At 37.6% G+C, this 21,602-nt stretch overlaps 1 protein-coding gene and 1 non-coding gene across 2 annotated transcripts in view; both read left to right on the top strand.

Annotated features, from left to right (window-relative positions):
- Nucleotides 1-21,602, top strand: part of CDC5L (cell division cycle 5 like) — a 55,550-nt gene that overhangs the window by 7,902 nt on the left and 26,046 nt on the right. The window contains exons 5-11 of the mRNA XM_007537381.3: nucleotides 224-323; nucleotides 3,211-3,429; nucleotides 5,127-5,271; nucleotides 10,883-11,071; nucleotides 15,457-15,605; nucleotides 18,523-18,685; nucleotides 20,371-20,535. Coding sequence (XP_007537443.1) covers nucleotides 224-323; nucleotides 3,211-3,429; nucleotides 5,127-5,271; nucleotides 10,883-11,071; nucleotides 15,457-15,605; nucleotides 18,523-18,685; nucleotides 20,371-20,535 — 1,130 coding nt within the window. The remainder of the gene's footprint in view (nucleotides 1-223; nucleotides 324-3,210; nucleotides 3,430-5,126; nucleotides 5,272-10,882; nucleotides 11,072-15,456; nucleotides 15,606-18,522; nucleotides 18,686-20,370; nucleotides 20,536-21,602) is intronic.
- LOC132538349 (U1 spliceosomal RNA) lies at nucleotides 8,944-9,106 on the top strand. The gene has a single exon (XR_009549746.1). It is a non-coding gene; the product is annotated as a U1 spliceosomal RNA (small nuclear RNA).

Raw genomic sequence — 21,602 nt, forward strand, 5'->3', positions numbered from 1 at the left:
TTAGGGAGTATAAATAAGTTAGTCAGTGTCACATAGCCATCAAGTGATGACCTGATTTTTAAATTTGATTTCTCTGACTTTAAAACCCAAACTAGTTCCATATGTTATATTATATAATGATTATATTTGTTATTTTTCTAATTAAAAAAAATCAGGTTATGTCTCTTACTTATCTTGCTGCTATTGTAGAATAACTTAGTTTTTCTTCCTTTTATTTTTGCAGATGAACTTGAGATGCTTTCTGAAGCTAGGGCCCGTCTAGCTAATACTCAGGGAAAGAAGGCCAAGAGGAAAGCAAGAGAGAAACAGTTGGAAGAAGCACGGTATGATTGTTAACTTTGATATTTCAACAGTCTGTCCATCTTAAAGTTCAGTAAAACTGCTGAATTTATCAACTCTGTTGGGTGAATAATAAAGCTGCCCAATTCTAGTTTTGCTAACATTTCTTAGTTTCAAAATTATTTCTGAAAAACTTTATTCCCCTAGCCATTTCAGAAATGTTGGAGGAAAGAAACAAACCCCCCCCCCCCCCCCCACAACTCCCAATAGTTGGGGAAATGACTTAGCATAGTAGAGTGTAAGACCTGCATGCCCATGGCTCCTGCTTTGATCTCTGACACGGTGTATGCTGGTGTGACTCTCTAGCCTTGGCCTCTTCTATTATTATTATTATTATTAGATAGGATAGAGAGAAATGGAGAGAGGAGGGAAAGACAGAGATGGGGAGAGAAAGATAGACACCTGCAGACCTGCTTCACCGCTTGTGAAGCGACTCCCCTGCAGGTGGGGAGCTGGGGGCTCCAACCAGGATCTTTGCACTTCACACCAGATATGCTTAACCAATCTTAAACTTTGTTTTTTTTGTTGTTGTTGGTAGAAGTAGTGTCCAGATAGTCTACTTGGTATGCTGAATTTATTAATATAGGACAGCTTGATTTGTTGTAGATGTCTGGGAGTGGTCATCCTGTGACTAGGGGACTGCTAGTGACTCTCTTTGATTAATGTTGGATAGGCACTGGCTTTAAAACTTGAACCAAATTTTAGACTTTCTGAACTGTTTTTGTTTTTCATGTTTGAGGCTCCAAGGTTACAGATTCAATCCCCAGTACCACCATAAGCCAGATCTGAGCCATCACCAGGAAGAGAAGAAAACAAAACCAAAAACCAAAAGTTTTTATTAAGAAAAAAAAGAATTATTATTCTCCATTCAAGGTTTTATTTACTTTTCCTTTCTTTGTTTTCTTTTGGGTTGTGTCTGTGATTGACATAATTCTTAAATGATACAGAAACCAAAGTGAAATGAATGGGAAAATCTTTTATTTTTTAATAGTGTACTTCTCTCCATTATTTTTCTGTTTTTTCTTTGGGGCATGGTAGATGTACTACTTTATTTACTTTTAATATTTATTTATTTATTTATTTATTCCCTTTTGTTGCCCTTGTGGTTTTTTTTTTTTGTTGTTGTTGTTGTTGTAGTTATTATTATTGTTGTTGGATAGGACAGAGAGAAATTGAGAGAGGAGAAGACAGAAAGGGGGCGAGAAAGACACCTGCAGACCTGCTTCACCGCCTGTAAAGTGACTCCCTTGTAGGTGGGGAGCCGAGGGCTTGAACCGGGATCCTTAAGGAGGTCCTGTGCTTTGTGCCACGTGCACTTAACCCGCTGGCTACCGCCTGACTCCCAATGTACTATTTTGTAACAACTCAGTGTTATATTATAAAAGCCGCATTCTTTTTTGGCTTTTGGTGGTGCTTGGAATTGAAACTGGGACCTTTGGCACCTCAGGCATGAAAGGCTTTTTGTGTAACCATTGTGCTTTCTCCCCAGTTCTGTACAAGTTTCATAATTTTAAATCTTTTTTTAAACATATTTTTATTTATTTATTTATTGGATAGAGACAGCCAGAAATTGAGAAGGGAGGGGAAGATAGAGAGGGAGAGACAGAGAGACACCTGCAGCCCTGCTTCACCACTCATGAAGATTTCCCCTTGCAAGTGAGGATAATTTCAAGTCTTTGTTTCCTGGATGGAATTACTTTAACTTTAGAAATGTGTGCTTCCAAACTGTTCTTCATTTCAGTAATGACATATATTATGTGTGCACACATAGTATTTATATAAATTTGGATCATATCATGTATACTCTTGATGAGAAATGAGCTATTAATCTTGTTGGGTGCCTTTGAAAGTGGTTAATCATTTTTTTTCTCTTGCTGCTTTCAAGATTTTACCTTTGGCTTTTATCATTTTTAATTTTTTTTTTATTTGTTATTGGATAGAGATAGACAGAAATTGAGAGAGAAAGGGATAGAGAGGAAGAGAGACAAACGCCTGCAGACCTGCTTCTCCACCTGTGAAGTGACTCCCCTGCAGGTGGGGAGCCAGGGCCTGGAACCGGGATCCTAACTGGTCCTTGCACTTTGCTCCACGTGCGATTAACTTGTTGTGCTACCACCCGACTCCTGACTTTTATCATTTTTCATATGATATTTGTGTTTCTGGAATTTTTTTTTTTTTCCTGAGGTAGTGGAGAATGAACTCAGGTCTATACACACGTGTTATACTGCTGAGCAACCTCCTGGGCTCTACTTTATTTTATCATTGTTATTTAAATTTTTAAATTGCATATTTATTGTATAGAGAGAGAGCCAGAAGTCAACTGGTAAGGGGAAGATAGAGAGGGAGAGGGACAGAGAAGCACCTTCAGCACTGCTTCATCACTTGCAAAACCTTCCCCCTGCAGGTGGGGACTGGGGTATTGAACCTGGGTCCTAGTGTACTATAATATGTGTGCTTAACCAGGTGCACCACCACCCAGCCCCCTGTGCTCAACTTTATCAGTTTTTTCTTAGAGAGTAGTAGATTATATACTTTGCACGTGTGAGATCCTGCATTTACTCCCTGGTATCAAAATGAAAAGAAAATAGTGCAATACAGTTAGAACATGTAAAATTCAGAACTTACTCTTGATTTTCTTTCAGTGAGTACATTCCTACGCAGAGAAAACGTACATACTTATCATTCTTCTGTTTTTTTCTTCTTTGCTTCGTTATGTATGTACCTTGAAATCAAAACTGCAATTTATTTTCTTAATGGTGGTGATGGGGGAAAGAATTTATTTCTGAAGTAATGGTTGGTTTCCAAGTGGTTTAGCCATCTCTTCCCATTGATGTATGCTTTTGAAGGTGATCTTGTATTCTTTTTTCTCAGGCGTCTTGCTGCCCTCCAGAAGAGGAGAGAACTTCGAGCAGCAGGCATAGAAATTCAAAAGAAAAGAAAAAAGAAGAGAGGAGTTGATTATAATGCTGAAATTCCTTTTGAAAAAAAGCCTGCTCTTGGGTTCTATGATACTTCTGAGGAAAATTATCAGTCTCTTGATGCAGATTTCAGAAAATTAAGACAACAGGATCTTGATGGAGAATTAAGATCGTAAGTTGCCTTTCTCATGAAAATGAAAGTTTTTTTTCTGCGTATACATTGCCTATAAAACTTACATATAATTACATCCATAAATATAATGGACTCTACATTTTCTATTTTAAGACCTTAAGTAATACCATTATATGTATTTATGAATAAACAATCAACTCATATGTATATAATAATTGTTTTCTTTAAGTATATTTAGTAAAACTTTTGTCTTTTTTTAAGTGGATTTGAGAGTATTGCCAATATATTTATTTATTTTGATGGGAATGAGTAGTATATTTATACATTGTATGTTTTAGGGTATAGAGGGTTTTGTCTTTTTAAGGGTATTTAGAGTCCCGAATATTGTCAGGAGAACTTTTTGTGATTATCAAAGATCTTTAGCTAGGATGTGGTAGTGGTGGGTAGTAGGTGTGTTTTACCAGAGCACTGTTCAGCTCCACCTCATGGAGGTGTCGGGGATTGAACCTGGGACTTTGGAGTGCAACCATGAGAGTCTTTTTGCATTAACCATTATGTGATCTCTTCCATACAAATCTTTAGTTTTTTATCCCATGATTGACCTTCCATTTTCTGTCAGCTCTAATTATTAGTAAGTAGTAGATGTCAGCCACTATAAAGTGAGATTTTCTTGGATGTTTTCTTCATATTGAGACAATAGAAAGATTAAAGAAGGAAACTATTGGTTTGGGGGAAGAGGGTGATGTGTAGAAGGGAAGGAAGTATTGTAACTTTAAAGATGGTCTTGAATTGAATAGCAAAACAGTTTTTTTAAAAAGAGGACTTTATTTTTTAAGATAGTGTGCATGGGTGTAGGGTGTGTGTGTATTAGAGAGAATGCTGCTCAGCTCGTATCTGGTTATGATGATGATTCCTCTGGGACCTTTGAACAACTTTTATGTGTCATTTATCAGATACCCTTTAATAAAATTTTGAATTAAAAATTGTACCAAATAACATTTTAAAAGGGAACTGAAAAAAGAAGCCCAGTTTTAATTCTGTTTCCTTTATATAATTATTTCTCATCTTGTATATTCATTATCATAACTTTCCTTTGTACAAACATGTTTTTATAGAAATATATTTGTGGTGTAGAAATATATATATATATATTTATGTTGGTTTTTTAAAAATTTTATTTTATTATTGATTTAATAATGCTTGACAAGATTGTGGGATAAGAGGGGTACAATTCCATACAATTCCTGCCACCAGAGTTCCATATACCTTCCCCTCTATTGGAAGGTTCCCTATTTTTTATCCCTTTGGGAGTATGGACCAAAGATAAGACCTTATATATAGCATCATGTTGAATTGTATGGATTTGTACTTCTCTTATCCTATGATCTTGTTGATATTTTTTATTTTATAAATGAATTAATAAAAAATACTAAAAAAAATGCATCATGTTTAGCATCATAGTCCTTATCATCACATAGTTCTGATATTTATTATTTACATTATAGTTCATATCATTTTCTTTGTCTTTTTTTTCATGTAATTTTCTTAATTCTGTTGCTGTTCTGGTATGCATTCCTTTTGACTATAGGAGCTAGGTAACTTAATATTTGTAGCTCTTACTATTCAGCCTTATCTTGGAAAGCCTATTATTTGTTAAGTCTTTGAATGTCTATTGATTTTTAATGTTAATGTCGATGTGACCTTTAAATTCTTTTTTCTTTCTTGATTCTTGGCAGTGAAAAAGAAGGAAGAGATAGAAAAAAAGACAAACAGCATTTGAAAAGGAAAAAAGAGTCTGATTTACCATCAGCTATTCTTCAAACTAGTGGTGTTTCTGAATTTACTAAAAAGAGAAGCAAATTAGTACTTCCTGCCCCTCAGGTAATCAGATGAAAGTATTTTTTGTTATTTGAGCTCTTATGCTTATTTATTCTCAGATATTTGTGAGTCTGTGTGCCAGGCTTTTGTTAGATTCTGGTTCCCCTGAAAACATTCACAATATAGGGGCCAGGAGATAGCTCATCTGTAATGTGCCTTGCTGTGCATGAGACCCCAGCTTCAAGCCCCTGCACCACATGGGAATACAATGAATTGCACTGGAGGAATTAATTCCATTGGTGATGGAGTGATCTTGTGTTATCACTCCTCTCTTGCTTTTCTCATCTTCTTCCCACTTCTCCATCCCTCCCTCCCTTCATTCATTCCTCTCTTAAAGAATGGGGCTTACAAGATAGCTCAACTGGATATCGTACCTGCTTTGCAAGTGTGCATGACGTGGCCTCCACCACACTGGAGGAAGCTTTGGTGCTGTGCTATTCCACCCCCTTTTTTTTTTCTCTCTCTTTCTGATAAAATTGGCTTTCGAGCAGTGAAGGCCTAGGGATGTCCAAAAAATTTAAAAAATGAGAGTGTGAGGAATTGAGTTCAGGAGTTTGCTCAGTGATATTGTTCAGGTGCAAGACAGTGATTCATTCCCTGATTTTGTGTTTAAAAAAAGACTTAAAATTTAACAAGTGATCCACATAAAAGTAAGTCATTCTGCTATTGTATGATAAATAAGCAAGAATTTTTCTCTGAATTATATCAGGTCTTAAGCTACTCATCTAGTGGTTTAGTAAATAATTGTGAGCAGGTTAGGGCTCTAGGCCTTTTTGCCTTTTTTTTTTTTTTCTTAAATCTGACCAGAAAAAAATTGTTATTTGGCATTGTGGGCTATATGCTATGTTGCTTTTTTTTTTTTTTTTTTTTTTTAATTTTTTATTTAAGAAAGGATTAGTGAACAAAGGCATAAGGTAGGAGGGGTACAACTCCACACAATTCCCACCACCCAATCCCCATAACCCACCCTCTCCCATGATAGCCTTCCCATTCTCTAGCCCTCTGGGAGCATGGACCCAGGGTCGTTGAGGGTTGCAGAAGGTAGAGGGTCTGGCTTCTGTAATTGCTTCCCCGCTGAACATGGGCGTTGACTGGTCGGTCCATACTCCCAGTCTGTCTCTCTCTTTCCCTAGTAAGGTGTGTCTCTGGGGAATCTGAGCTCCAGGACACATTTGGTGGGGTCTTCAATCCAGGGGAGCCTAGTCAGCATCCTGGTGGCATCTGGAACCTGGTGATTGAAAAGAGAGTTAACATACAAAGCCAAACAATTTGTTGAGCAATCATGGATCCCAAGTTTGGAATAGTGGAGAGGAAGTGTTAGGGAGGTACTCACTGCAAACTCTAGTGTAATCCTGCTTTCAGGTATATATTTTGCAGTAGTTTATGGATACGTGTGCACATAAGCTCTCTCTCACAGAAACTGTTGTATGTCTAGGTTATGGGACTTTGTTAGAAAGTGAACTACCTGAGATGAAATTAGAGTGTACTATTAAAGGAAAGGTCTCACCCGAGTAATGAAGCTGGAGGGTTGTCATTCCACACGTGAAGTCTCTGGATACAGTCTGAGGTGAAGCATGTTGAGATGGCAATCGTTGCTTTGGTTAGGTTGTGATCGGCGGATGCAATATTATTTGGTTTGGATTGGGAGATGCATATGGGAAAGTGGGCCCTATCCAAGGGTGCCAGGACTGAGGGAAGTAGGGGCTCTATAGTGAAGATGTGAGGTTCCTGCTGTCTTAGGGTTCAAAAAGACAATCAATAGTTAATATTATCATCACATTATTTGTTAATAGGGTTAACTTTGAAAAGTCCCTTTGTTATGGTTTGCTGTACAGTACCCAGTATCTTGTATATAGCTGTGCTATTGGAAGCTTCTAATCTACTTGGTCTAGGCTTTTGAGAGAGTCCGCATATCAAATATGTAGCCTATCTATTTAAAAGATTCAAGTTTGTCTTTTGAGAACCTTTGAGACATACAATTGATTTCCCCCTCTCATATTACTACTGATTTATATGTCTACATTTTGCTAGGAGTGTACATAAACACCATTCCCATCACCAAAGGACCGTGACCCATCCCTCCCGCCCACTCCCACCCCCCACTGGCCCAGGAAGCTACATGTCTACCCCTCACCACTGGGTTTTTACTTTGGTGCCCTACTTACAATTTGATCAGGTCCTGCTTTTAGTTTCCCTTTCAGATCTTCTAAGTCAGCTTCTGTTGATGAGTGGGATCATCCCATACTCATCTTTAACTTTCTGACTTAGTTCACTTAACATAATTCCTTCTAGCTCTGTCCAAGATGGGTCAGAGAAGGTGGGTTCATTGTTCTTGATAGCTGCATAGTATTCCATTGTGTATATATACCACAGCTTTCTCAGCCATTCATCTGTTGTTGGGCACCTGGGTTGCTTCCAGGTTTTAGCTATTATGAATTGTGCTGCTATGAACATAGGAGTACACACCTCTTTTTGGTTGGGTGTTATGGAGTCCTTGGGGTATAACCCCAGGAGAGGAATTATTGGGTCATATGGAAGGTCCATGTCTAGCCTTCTGAGAGTTTTCCAGACTGCTCTCCACAGAGGCTGTACCAATTTACATTCCCACCACCAATGTAAAAGGGTTCCTCTGTCCCCACATCCTCTCCAGCATTTGTTGCTGCTGTCCTTTTTGATGTATGCCATTCTTGCAGGAGTGAGGTGGTATCTTAGTGTTGTCTTAATTTGCATTTCTCTGACAATCAGTGACCTAGAGCAGTTTTTCATATGTTTGTTAGCCTTTTGGATCTCCTCTGTGGTGAATGTTTTGTTCATTTCCTCTGCCCATTTTTGGATGGGGTCATTTGCTTTTTTGGTGCTAAGTTTGCTGAGCTCTTTATATATTTTGGTGATTAGTTTCTTGTCTGATGTCTGGCATGTGAAGATCTTCTCCCATTCTGTGAGGGGTCTCTCTGTTTGTTTAATAGTTTCTTTGGATGTGCAGAAGCTTTTCAATTTGATGTAGTCCCACTGGTTTGTTTCTGCTTTGGTCTTCCTTGCAATTGGGTTTGATTCATCAAAGATGTCCTTGAGGTGTAGATGGGAAAGTGTTTTACCAATGTTTTCCTCTAAGTATTTGATTGTTTCTGGTCTGACATCTAGGTCTTTGATCTAGGTCTTTTGTAGGTAATGTTACTGTTATATCATCTATTTCTTTTTGAGACAATAGCTGTGAAAATCAACGTGGGAGTCACAGAGAGAAACATTTGCTTGTTCAGCTCATCACAGCGTCTGTTCCTTTGACTAAATTATGATGCAAAAGTGGGAATTTAGAATAAGCTGTTGTTTTTAATAACACTTCTTAAATTGGACAGTTTACTGGAACAGAAGGTTTAATGGAATTAGGGGCCTAATGTACTTCTTTCCCTTAAAGCGCATTTGCTGCACCATCACAGAATTCTTGTTTATAAAAAATACTTTGGGGCCTGGGTGGTGGCGCACCTGGTTGAACACACATGTTACAATGCATAAGGACCCAGGTTCTAGCCCCTGGGAGGAGGCTTGACGAGTGGTAAAGCAGGTCTGAAGGTGTCTCGCTGGCTCTCTCCCTCTCTATCATCCCCTTCCCTCTCAGTTTTGGACCATCTCTATCCAATAAATAAATAAAGATAATAAAAAACAAAATAAAATACTTTGATACTTACCTGGCAGGAAAGATACCGTGACCAGGAAGGTGGTTTTCCCAGGGCGAGGCTTATCCATTGCACTCTGGATTTGCTGACCCCTGCGATTTCCCCAAATGTGGGGAACTTGACTGCATAATTTGTGGTAGTGGGGGGACTGTGTTTGTATTCTTAAAAAAAAAAGATTTTGTTAGATACTGCCCTTCTTACAGTGATATTTCTTAAATTGTGATTTTTTTTGCCTCTAATTTCTTTTCTTAGTGCTTCTTAAGAAGACTATTTATAGTAAAATTAATATAATACCATCTGTTTACATTCTTGCTTTGCCATGTTCTGTGATCCAGGTTTGAACTGCATTGGGGGAAGCTTCGATGCTGTGGTGTGATTTCTTTTCACCCTCTATCTCTTTCTCTGTTTGAAAAAGTTGGCCTAGAGTGTTGAAGCCCTCGTGGGAAAAAATTAAATTAAATTTGTTTAATTAAATTAAACAAATTTAATAACTTTAATGAATTGAAATAAGACCTTTTACTTTTGTTCAGAGGTTCTTACGACTTAGTGGACTTTGTGATATAATACGTATTTTTTAATATTTTATTTTATTTTTTAATGAGAGAGAGCTACAGAGAGAAAGACCAGTGTACTGCTCAGTTCTGACTTATGGTGGTGCTGAGGATTGAATTTGGGACCTCAGAGCCTCAGGCATGAAAGACATTGGCATAACCATTATGCTTTCTCCCCAACCCATTCTATATGATATTTTTAATTGGTATCTCCTACAGGTGTATACAAATACTGTTTTTATGTTTTTTGTTTATTAATAAGTTAGTTTCAAAGACTGTCACTGTAAAAGACTGCAGTTTGACATAAGTCATATATGGAATTTTCTCACCATCTTGTATGAGGAACATTAAAAAAAATATAGAAATATTGATTGTATACCAAGGGCTTGTGCAGCTGATTCCAATGCTCATATTGGGCTTTTTCTTATTTATTTATTTATTGCCACCAGGGTTATTATTATTTTTTAATATTTATTTATTCATGAGAATGATAGGAGAGAGAGAGAGAAAGAACCAGACATCACTCTGGTACATGTCCTGCCAGGGATTGAACTCAGGACCTCACGCTTTAGAGTCCAGTACCCTACCCAGTGTGCCACCTCCTGGACCATGCCACAGGGTTATTGCTGGGGCTTGGTGCCAGCACCATGAATCCCCTGCTCTTGGCGGCCAATTTTCCCTTTTTTATTTTATTATCTTTCTTTCTTTTTTTCTTTCTTTATTTATTTGATAGGGATAAAGACAGCCAGAAATTGAGAGGGAAGGGGAGGTAGAGAGAGACAGAGACACCTGCAACACTGCTTCATCACTCACAAAGCTTTCCCCCTGCAGGTGGGGACAGGGGTCTCGAACCTGGCTCCTTGCGCATTGTAACGTGTGCACTCAGGTGCACCACCTGGTCCCTCCTTTTTTTTTTTTTCCCCCCTTTCTGGCTTTATTAGATAGGACAGAAAGAAATTGAGAGAGATTGGGGAGATAGAGTGAGCGAAAGATAGACACCTGCAGACCTGTTTCACCACTTGTGAAGTGGACCCCCTGCAGGTGGAGAGAGGAGCTCAAGCTTGGGTTATTATGTTTGGTGATGTGTGTGCCACCACTTGGCCCCCTTTATTTATTTTAAATAATTTCCAGTCTCGTAGAGGAGAGAGACTGCAGCATCTGCTATGAGTGGTGCTTCCTTGTGGTGCTGGAGACTCAAGCATGGGTATGTGTAAAGAATGCTTTTTCTTTGGTGAGCTATCTCCCTGGCCTTCAGAAAATTGCAAATCTACAGAGATTAGTACAGTGAACTCTTGAACTCATCACACTGACAGCAATTATTTTTTTCCTGGAATATGGAAGTTACATGTATATTGCTCTGTTTAAAATATTGGTTTTCTTTTTATTTTTAAGATTTCAGATGCAGAACTCCAAGAAGTTGTAAAAGTAGGTCAGGCAAGTGAAATTGCACGTCAAACTGCTGAGGAGTCTGGCATAACTAATTCTGCATCCAGTACTCTTTTGTCTGAGTACAATGTCACCAACAACAGTATTGCTCTTAGAACACCTCGAACACCAGCTTCCCAAGACAGAATTCTGCAGGTAAGCTATTTTATTGTAGTGTGAACCTTTTACTTTGTTAATTGTGCTTGAAGTTTTATGAAGAAGACTTTTAGGTGGTTTTGGGTGTTTCTTTTAGGGTAAACAGTTTGAAACTGAATCCCAAGTGTATAGATCATGGAGATTTCTATAATGTACGGAAGCTAAAGTGGCTCATTTTTACATTTATTCAAAGGTTTTGTTGTTGTTGTTTTGTTGATTTTTAGTTAGACCTTTTATTTCCATTAGTCCTTATTAGTACCTTTCAGTAAAGCATTTTATAATTTCACTGTGTCTGGAATCCAAGAAAGGAATCAGGTGTATGTAGTCACTCTTTTCAAGCCTTCCTTGTATCTCTGCATTTTGCTTATTAGCATATGCTCCTGTCAGCTCTACTTCTCTCTCTTTGACACTTGGGATATATAACCTTCAGTCTTCTTAGAATGTCTGCATGCCAGAGGATAACTAAACCTACAGAACATTCTTTGATCTTTTAGTGCCATTGTAGCTAATTTCTCTTCCTCTAATAACCAGATATGTAATTTTAAGGTCTTGATATAGGAGCCAAGTTCTATAGGGCTTAGTTAAAAAAGCAACAATAGACTCCAAATGAAAGGCATTGTGTCCTTCATTTCTTGCTCTCTGAAGTCACTGGTTACAGTTTTTTAAATTTTTTTTATTTATAAAAAGGAAACATTTGACTAAACCATAGGATAAGAGGGATACAACTCCACACAATTCCCACCACCAGAACTCTATTCCCTCGCCTCCCCTGATAGCTTTCCTATTCTGTATCCCTTTGGGAGTATGGACCCAAGGTCATTGTGGGATGCAGAAGGTAGAGGGTCTGGCTTCTGTAATTGCTTCCCCGCTAAATATGGGCGTTGACAGGTCAATCCATACTCCCAGCCTGCCTCTCTCTTTCCCTAGTAGGGAGGGGTTCTGGGGAATCGGAGCTCTGGGACACATTGGTGGGGTTGTCTGTTCAGGGAAGTCTGGTTGGTATCATGTTAGCATCTGAAACCTGGTGGTTAAAAAGAGAGTTAACATACAAAGCCAAACTAATTATTGACCAAAGTTCTTTTGTTTTTAAACCCCCTTATAGCTAATACTTGTTAGTTGATTTTTTTTTTTTCAACTTTGTCTCCCCCCCGCCACTTTCCCATCTAGAATTGAACAATTGGCTCTCAAACCCTCTGCTTGTCTCATGTATACAAAGCCTTTCCATTTCCTCATCTTCCATTATAGTTGCAGCCTAATTTTGAGTAGCTCCACATTTGTGGTTTACCTTTTGATTCCATAAAGTATTCATTGCTGAGCAACAAAGTGCTTTGTTGAGCCCTATTTTCTTTTGAGTTGATACTTATTTTGTTTAGTTGATTAGTTTTCTTATTACTTAATGTTAATTCAAATCTAGACTTTCCCATAGTTAAATCTACTGTAATTTGGTCAGACTTTAGCTAGTCTCATCTTTTTGAAGAGTCTTATTGAGTATTATTCCAAGTATCTTTTTTTTTTTTTTGGATATATATCTATCTCAGGGATAGAGCAAGCTTCAAACTTGACCAGAAGGTCCTTGGTTATGTGTGAAGCTCCTTGACTCCAGGCTTAGCTGTAGGCTGGGCTGACTTGGGTATTTCATTGGGAATTTTTTTAAAAACTGATTTATTAGTTACAATATTTTAAAACTGTAGGGCTTCAAAATATGTATGTTTGTATCTGTCTAGACTCACCATACCTACCACCAAAGTTCCAGTGCCATTCTTACCAAAGAGCCCCCCCCACTTACCTCACCTCCCATAGTCCTCCCCATTTCTTTTGATAGTTAATATATTTACACAATCTAAGAGTCAGTGTGGTTATTAATATTTTATGCAAGATTAGTTATATTTCACATGTGAGTGAATTTCACTTTGTATGATTCTCTCTAGTTCCATCAATTTAGTCCATTAGGAGATTCTTGATCACTGTTTCTAGGCCTTTTTTCTTTTCTTTTTTCTCTTTTCTTTTCTTTCTTTCTTCCTTCCTTCCTTTCATTCTCTCTCTTTTTTAATATTTACTCCCTTTTGTTGCCCCCCCCTTTTATTGTTGTAGTTATTGTTGTCATTGTTGGAAAGGACAGAGAGAAGTGAAGAGAGGAGGGGAAGACAGAGAGGGGGAGAGAAAGACACCTGCTTGTGAAGCGACTCCCCTGGAGGTGGGGAGCCGGGGGCTTAAACTGGGATCCTTACACTGGTCCTTAACCCACTACACTACTGTCTGGTCTGACTCCCTCTAGGTCTTTTTTCTTGAGCTTGATTCCCTGGAGAAGTAGTTTTGGCCTCTTGGCCTGGAGTCTATAAAGTTGATGAGTCTTTGGGGGGAGCCAAGATGAGGAAAAACGCTTTGCATTTGGAAAAGCAAAAACAACACATTTAGGACTTTGAAAATATGACATTGAAGATTATTTTCCATGAGTAAAGACATGTAGAGTAATGGAGTAAGTCTTGCTCAGGTTATCTTCATTTTACTCTAAAACTTAGTGACTTAAGACACTTTCTTATGCTTGTGCTTTTGTGAGTTAGGAATTTAGTCAGGGTAGAGAAGGAGACTTGTGTGTGTTACATGATGTCTATAGGGCCTAAGCTAGAAAGATTCAACGTTTGGGGTGACTTGAATAGGGACTGCAATCATGATGCTGACTGTTGGTGGAATCCTTGTCAGGAAATGTGTACCATATCTCAAAGTGTGGTCTCTACATGTGACTTGGGTCTTCGCACAGCCTAGAGGCTTCTAAACAGTTGAACTTCTTCAAAGTACTCCATTGTCAGTGTTAAGTGAGTGTGGTGGTCAGTACCTCTTTTTATTTATTTTTTTTACCTTGTTTTGGAAGTTGAGCAGTGGCAATTTTTCTGCATTTCTTAGTTACAAATGAGTTGCCAAACCACCTAGATTCTAGAGAAGGGAGTTAGATAGCATTTCTTGATAGAAGGGAGTGTCATGGTTAGCTTGTAAGAAGAACATGGGAGGGGCCTGGGCAGTGGTGCACCCGGTTAAGCACACATAATACTAAGTGCAAGGAACCACGCAAGGATCTGGGTTCAGGGCCCTGTTCTCCCTCTGAAGCAAGGATGCTTCACAAGTACAGGCCTGCAGATGTTTATCTTTCACTTTCCCTATTTCCTCCTCCCCTCTCAATTTCTCTCTCTCTGGCCTATCCAAAAAAAAAAGACCTCCAGGAGCAGTGGACTCATATGAGCTCCACTGATTACTATAGAGGCAAAAGAAAGAAAAAGAACATATGAAGTAGATATGGCTGAGTATTTCTGGAAAATAAATCTTGGGGCTAGGTAGTGGTGCACCTGGTTGAGTGTGCATGTTATTTTTATTTATTTATTTATTTTGAGTGCACATGTTATAATGCACAAACCCAGTCAAGCTTTGCTTAGTGGTGAAGCTGTACTTCAGGTCTCTCTGTCTCTTTTCCTCTCTATCTCCCACTTCCCTCTGGGTTTCTGACTGTCTCTATTCAAATAAAGTAAAGATAATTAAAAAAATAAATAAAAAAAAACAAAAATCTTTCACAACCTCAAGAGATAGGGTCTAAGACTTGTAAGTGCAATGGCAATAATGAGTACAGGATTATAGTGAGGTGCTAAAGAGTGTGTAGTTCTGCCTAAAGAACTCAGGGAACACTTGAGAAAGAAACACCCCCGTGAGCTTTCTTGTGAGGTAGATAGGCCAGTTGGTAGTGCCTTACACTTACTTATTTACTAATTTATTTATTTAATTTTATGTGTGTTACCTTTTCCCAAGAAGAAATTTCGGATTCAGAGGCCAGTGAGAACTAGGTAAAGATTAAGTGATAAAGCTAGACAAAAGCCTATGTGTTTTGATATTTACTCTAGTCTAATATTGGGAAATTTGAATTCTTAGTTTTTTTTAATGATTGTAAAGAGGTTTAGCATGGGTAACACAGTGTTTGTGAAGGTGTGTGAGTGTATATGAGGCTACAAAAGCATTTCTTGAAACAGATCATTTTATTTTGGGGCTAGGTAGTACACCTGGTTAAGTGCACGTATTACCATGCACAGAGGGCTCAGGTTCAAGCTCCTGGTCTCCTGGTCTTCACTCTGTCTCTCTCTTACTCACTATCTCCCCTTCCCTCTTAGTGTCTCTCTGTTCTATCAAGTAAAGTAAGTTTTAAAAAACAAAATTATTTCAAAACTTCCGACATTATGCTAGACTGAGAGGAAGATTAGAAGTACTGAATTGTTCCATGTCTAGTATTTACTTTCTCTCATTAATAAAAGAATTCTGTTTCGTGATTTATATAGTAGGATCAAAAGAGATGATTCTGCTATTCTGTAGAAAGCTGTTGAAAACATACTTCTTTATCTTTTTATCAGGAAGCTCAGAACCTCATGGCCCTGACTAATGTGGACACCCCATTAAAAGGCGGACTTAACACCCCTTTGCACGAGAGTGATTTCTCAGGTGTGACACCACAGCGACAAGTTGTACAGACTCCAAACACAGTTCTCTCTACCCCATTCAGGTATTGCTAATAAACATTTTTCTGTTATAAAATTTGAATTTGAAGACTTGAACATGCTTATTTTAGTACCTTTGACATAAGGTTGTTGATAAGATTGTTTTTGATTTCTCTTTCCTTGTAATAAATAATGTAATTGTAACCATGAAATTTCATAGTACAGGGCTACGTTTTTTCACAGATTTCAAAGCCATTACCTTACCTGCAATACCTGCATATTTTTTTAAAATTTTTAAAAATTTATTTATTTATTTTTTGGCTCCAGGGTTATTGCTGGGGCTGGGTGCCTTAACTATGAATCCACTGCTCCTGGAGGCCATTTCTCCCATTTTGTTGCTCTTGTTGTTGTTGTCATTATTGTTCTTGGATAGAACAGAGAGAAATTGAGAGAGGAGGGGAAGACAGAGGGAGAGAGAAAAATAAACACCTGTATACCTGTCTCATCGCTTGTGAAGCAACTCCCCTGCAGCTGGGGAGCTTGAGGCTGGAACCAGGATCTTTATGCAGGTCCTTGAGTTTTGCGCCATGTGCACTTAACCCGCTACGCTACCGCTTGGCCCCAGATGGAGCAGATGGACCTTTTATTAACCGTCATTTGTTTAATTCTATAAAAAATAGTAATTTTACTAATGCATATATTTAACTATTTTTCCCTTCAATATTTTATTATGAACACTTTTAACACCCAGAGAGCTTGTAGAATGGCAGGGTAAATATTTATGTACCTACCTCATGATTTCTACAGTTGACATTTTGCTTTATTTGCTTTATTGTATATATATCCATTAACCATTTTTTGACACATTTTGAAATAAGTTATAGATAGGACCAGCAAAATAACTCACACCAGCAAAATAACTCACCTAGATAGTCTATGTGCTTGCTTTGCCATGCATGTGATCAGGTTTGATTCTAGTCTCCACTACATAGGAGGGTCCTTTGGTGCTGTTATGTCTTTCCCTCTCTCTCTGTGTATGTCTCTGTCTCTATTTCTTTCTGAAAAAATTATCCTTGAGTGATGAAACAATAGCAAAGTTTTGAGTACCAGTTCATTTCATCCTTAAAAGCTTTCTTATACATATCATTAACTAGAGTTAATTTGCAATTCTTTTTGTTTCATTTTAAGCTGCTGCTTTTCTTTTTTCTTTTTTTTTCTTTTAAATATTTTATTTATTTATTAATGAGAAAGATAGGAGAGAGAGAGAGAAAGAACCAGATATCACTCTGGTACATGTGCTGCCAGGGATTGAACTCAGGACCTCATGCTTGAGAGTCCAATGCCTTAGTCACTGCACCACCTCCCGGACCACAAGCTGCTGCTTTTCTTAAAGAAGAGTTTTATAAATACAAGCATCACAGAAGCAAAATTGTATTAAAATAGAATTAATTTTTTTTTGGTCTAAAGTAGTGCTCAGCTGTATTGGTGCTGCCAGTAATAGCACATGGGACCACTCCTATGCAGAATGCTGTATTTTTCTCCCAGGCTAAAATTTGCTCTCTGTTATGGCTTGGGAAAATTTAGGATATGCTTTTAATTTAAAATGTTAAGGTACTTTCCCCAACTTGGTTGTTCAGTATAGGAAGCATCTCAGACTGCTATAGTTATAGCAGGATCATACAGTAATTATCATTTCTTGTAAGGCTTATAAGAGAGCCTAATCTCTCTTTCCTATGTGTGTCTTGTCTCTCAACTAGATTGTAAGCTCCTTGGGGGCAGGGACCATGTTTTATACGATAAGACCTCTACTTCACCTCTTGGGAACAGCTGTCTGGCATCAATCACCACCTGTCTGGAGCACAATCAACATGCAGGAAGTAAGCGAAGGGGAAAAAGGCATTTAACAATTAAAATATAAGTTGTGAGATCTCAAAACATTATCCTTGGGGACTGGGGAGATAGCATAATGCATAAGCAAAAGACTCTCATGCATGAAACTGAGGTCCCAGGTTTAATCCTAGCACCACCACAAGCCAGGGCTGATCATTGCTCATGTTTCATTCTTGGTTGGTATCTTTCTATTATCTCTCTAATTAAAAAGAAAATACACACACACACATTTGTTTTAGGAAGGAAAATAATAAAAACTTTATTCTTTTCTCTTTTTCAAATGTATTTCTGGGATATTAACTCAGCCTTGAGCATGCATGAAGCCACTGAGCAGCCTCTTTGGTTTCTTGCACATTGTGATATGTGTGTTCAGTTGGGTCTGCTATTGTCTAGCCCCCAGAATGTTAATTAAGAGAGTCTTCTGGCCCTCACTAAGAATGATTCATATTAGATGTAATTTCAAAAGCTTGGTGTTTGGTTTCTAAATGAAATGTAAAGGAGAGACTACTTAATGTATGCATGCCAGTGTTAATTATGTGGTGGATGACAGCTCTAGGCAATGATGAGATGAAAACATTAAGCCCAGATTAGTTGTCTGGTATCTTTTGGGAGCAGTGACTGACCTCTATTCACTATGTTTTTAGCTAAGTTTTGTAAAGAAAAGGTTGAGACAATATTTATTGAATCTAGTTGAAGAACCTAGAATATGTCAAAAGTAATGACTACTTGAAGTCATTAAAAAGAAAATATTGTGTGTAAATTCCTAAGCTATTTAAAACTAGCTTAAAACTAGGAAGAGACAAGTGTGTCTGGGATCTCTTCTGCTTTTCTTATAGAACAGTGTTATGAAAAGTGTTTAAAAAGCAGGACTTGGACTGGAGTTGGTATATTGCACCAAAGTAAAAGATTCTGGGGTGAGGACCTAGTGGGGGTTGTTTTCTTATGTGGAAATGTTAAGCATGTACAGACTATTGTATTTCACTGTTGACTGTAAACCATTAATCCCTTAATAAAGAAATTTAAAAAAAAGTCTTTAAAAGCCTAAACCAAATAAAAGTAACACTTAATGAACTGGAAAGTCTGTCTTTCCAGGACTCCTTCTCATGGACCTGAAGGGCTAACTCCTCGAAGTGGGACAACTCCCAAGCCAGTTATTAACTCCACTCCAGGCAGAACTCCTCTTCGAGACAAGTTAAACATTAATCCTGAGGATGGAATGGCAGACTACAGTGATCCCTCTTACGTGAAGCAGATGGTACATGCCAGTTTCCTTTTGATGCTCTTTAAAAGTTATATTCTGTGGGTGCCATTATAGTTTTCCCTTTTGTCAGTGCTTATAAATATACCGTAAGAATCTCTACATCTATGGGCATTAGAGAAGGAAAGTGATTTGTAAGACTTGAGAAGAGAAACATTTTGTTCTCATAAACTTACTTTTAAAACATGTTTTTGAATACTGATGGTTTGATAGTAAGTCTGTTTCAATTAATAGTCAGTACTTTACCTTGTTGGATGATAAATTTATTTTTCTTTATGTCCACAAAATAACAATTGAATTTCAGATGTCTTATACATTTAATTTTGCACTTAATTCCTCTGTTTACTCTCTACTTTTAATAGGGCAGTCTAAACCTCAAAGCCTAATTAATTTTTGTTTATTCCTTATGTTGATGAACTTTTCTTGAGTTTGTTTTGTAAGGTGTTAGAGAAAGCTAATTGTAGCAGTTAGAGGTGTGCTTCTATTCTTGTTACTAATTATTTTGTCACCACTGGGGATTATTATTTGATACCACAGAAAATCATGGTGAGATCTTTTGATTTTCAAATGGATTCCAGTGAGGCTGGTCTTTTCATTTAGTTTACTATAAATTGTAGCTTTATGTATAGATTTAGAATTGTTAAGTTTCCAAATTATTATGAAATTATGCCAACTCTGAGTGACTGTAAGAATTAAACAATTGGATATATTGTGTGCAAAACTCAGATTTGGGCACTTCAGGGGATCTAAAGTTGCGATGGATGTTCTTTGTCTTAACGAAGTTTATGTTCTTGGGAGGATGGCAGTATTAAACCAACCCCCCAAAGAATTATAATTGAGTGAAACCAACACACTTAGGGAGCCCAAGAAATAATCACATTTGTTGGGTGAATATGAAGGAAAGCCTTCCTTGAGGAGGTTTCTCACAAGGGGAGCATAGAATTATTCCAGTTGGAGGCCTACAATGAAAGTAAGCATGGCACATTTTGGACTTAGCCACTCATCTGGTTTACATACCTAGCATGTGTGATTGGCAGTGGGTGAGCCCAGGTTGTAGTAGGAAAATTTTGTGTACTAGGCTAGGCAGTTTCCTCTGGAAACTGTTTCTTTGACCTACATATGATCTAATAATTTTATTAAACATAAACACACAGAAAATCAGTCCTCTTTTTCAGATTAGATTTTATGAGTCAAAGGACAAATTGACTTTTGAACTTTTTCTTTCATTTGCTGTCATAAGTATTTTTCTTAAATGGAAATCCTAAAATATTCATTTCAGTCCTTACAAAGATAATTCTCAAACTTTCATTAGAATATGCCAGACTATCTTTATTGGTGAGAAATCAAACTTTTTATTGGTTTTATTTATTTATTACTTATTTACATATTAATTACCAGAACACAGCTCAGCTCTGGCCTTTGATGGTGATGGGAATTGAACCTGCAACCTTGAAGTCTCAGTCATTACTGCCTTTTGTACAACCACTAACTGTCTCCCATTGATTGGTTTTAATGTGGAGGAAAAGCTGAGGTAGAAATTAAACAGAAGGACTCTCAAATCTGAAGCTAAGGGATCATTTTTCTCGAGTTAAAATTAGGCCAATTATTTTTTAGAAACTGACAAAATATTGGTTGACTACTTAACTATGTTTCTATTGAGAAGATCCCATTCTTCTTTGCAGGAGAGAGAATCTCGTGAGCATCTCCGTTTAGGGTTGTTGGGTCTTCCTGCCCCAAAGAATGACTTTGAAATTGTTCTACCAGAAAATGCTGAGAAAGAGCTGGAAGATCGTGAAATAGATGATACTTACATTGAAGATGCTGCCGATGTGGATGCACGAAAGCAGGTGAGCAGTTGTGCTAGAAAGTATGTTTAAGTTCAGGATCTCTGCTTAACATGTTATTTCAGTATTTAAAAAAATACATTATTAATAATACATTCGTATAATAATGTTCTCACACTCTCTGTACTGGCAGTTTTAAAACTTATTTAGTGATTTGAAATATTCTGTGAAATTTGTTGTACTACTTTTTTTTTTCCTTAGATTATTAGAGAGGATTGTTAGCTCTTTTATAGGGTAATACTGAGAATTAAACCTTTGAGACTTCAGGCATGCAAGTTATATGCTTTAATAGGCTAAACTATCTCTTGGGTCCTCATTGTACTTTAAACAAAAAATAATTTATTTTATAGGACAGAGAAGTTGAGAGGGGAAGGGAAGGTAGGGAGAGAGAAAGAGACAGCTGCAGCACTGCTTCACCGCTAGTGAAGCTTCCCCCTGCTGGTGGGGACTGGAGGCTTGCACATTGTAATTAATGTGCATGATCAACTGCACCATTGCCTAGCCCCTCCATTAGGCTTTTTAAAATTTTCCTAAGTAGTATTTTAGCTGTTGCTTTTCATTTTAGCAAAGAAAAGATGATTTAAAAATAGTTTATCTTGGATTAGTTAAGTACATGTTTTTAGGTCAATGTGAACCAATAAGAAAATGTGAATTAAGAAGTTAGAGAGTATCAGACTAATCCACTTGCACACTTATATCTTATAGTTATTTACTTTGTTATCTGCATGTAATATTCTGGAATAGTGTAAATGAGAAATGTTTATTTTAGAAATGATAATGTAGGCTCATCTTTAGAATGTGGTAAATCTTGAACTGGAAATAAGGTGTAACTCCTTTGGATAAATTTTATTTATAAAATGGAAATATTGACAAGATTATAGGATAAGAGGGGTACATTTCCACACAATGCCACCCCCAGAACTCCATAGCCAATCCCCTCCCTTGATAGCTTCCCTATTTTTTATCCATCTGGGAATATGGGGTCATTACGGGGTGCAGAAGGTGGAAAGTCTGGCTTCTGTAATTGCTTCTCTGCTGAACATGGGCGTTGGCAGGTCGATCCATACTCC

This window comes from Erinaceus europaeus, chromosome 4, assembly GCF_950295315.1.
Source record: "Erinaceus europaeus chromosome 4, mEriEur2.1, whole genome shotgun sequence".
NCBI lineage: Eukaryota > Metazoa > Chordata > Mammalia > Eulipotyphla > Erinaceidae > Erinaceus > Erinaceus europaeus.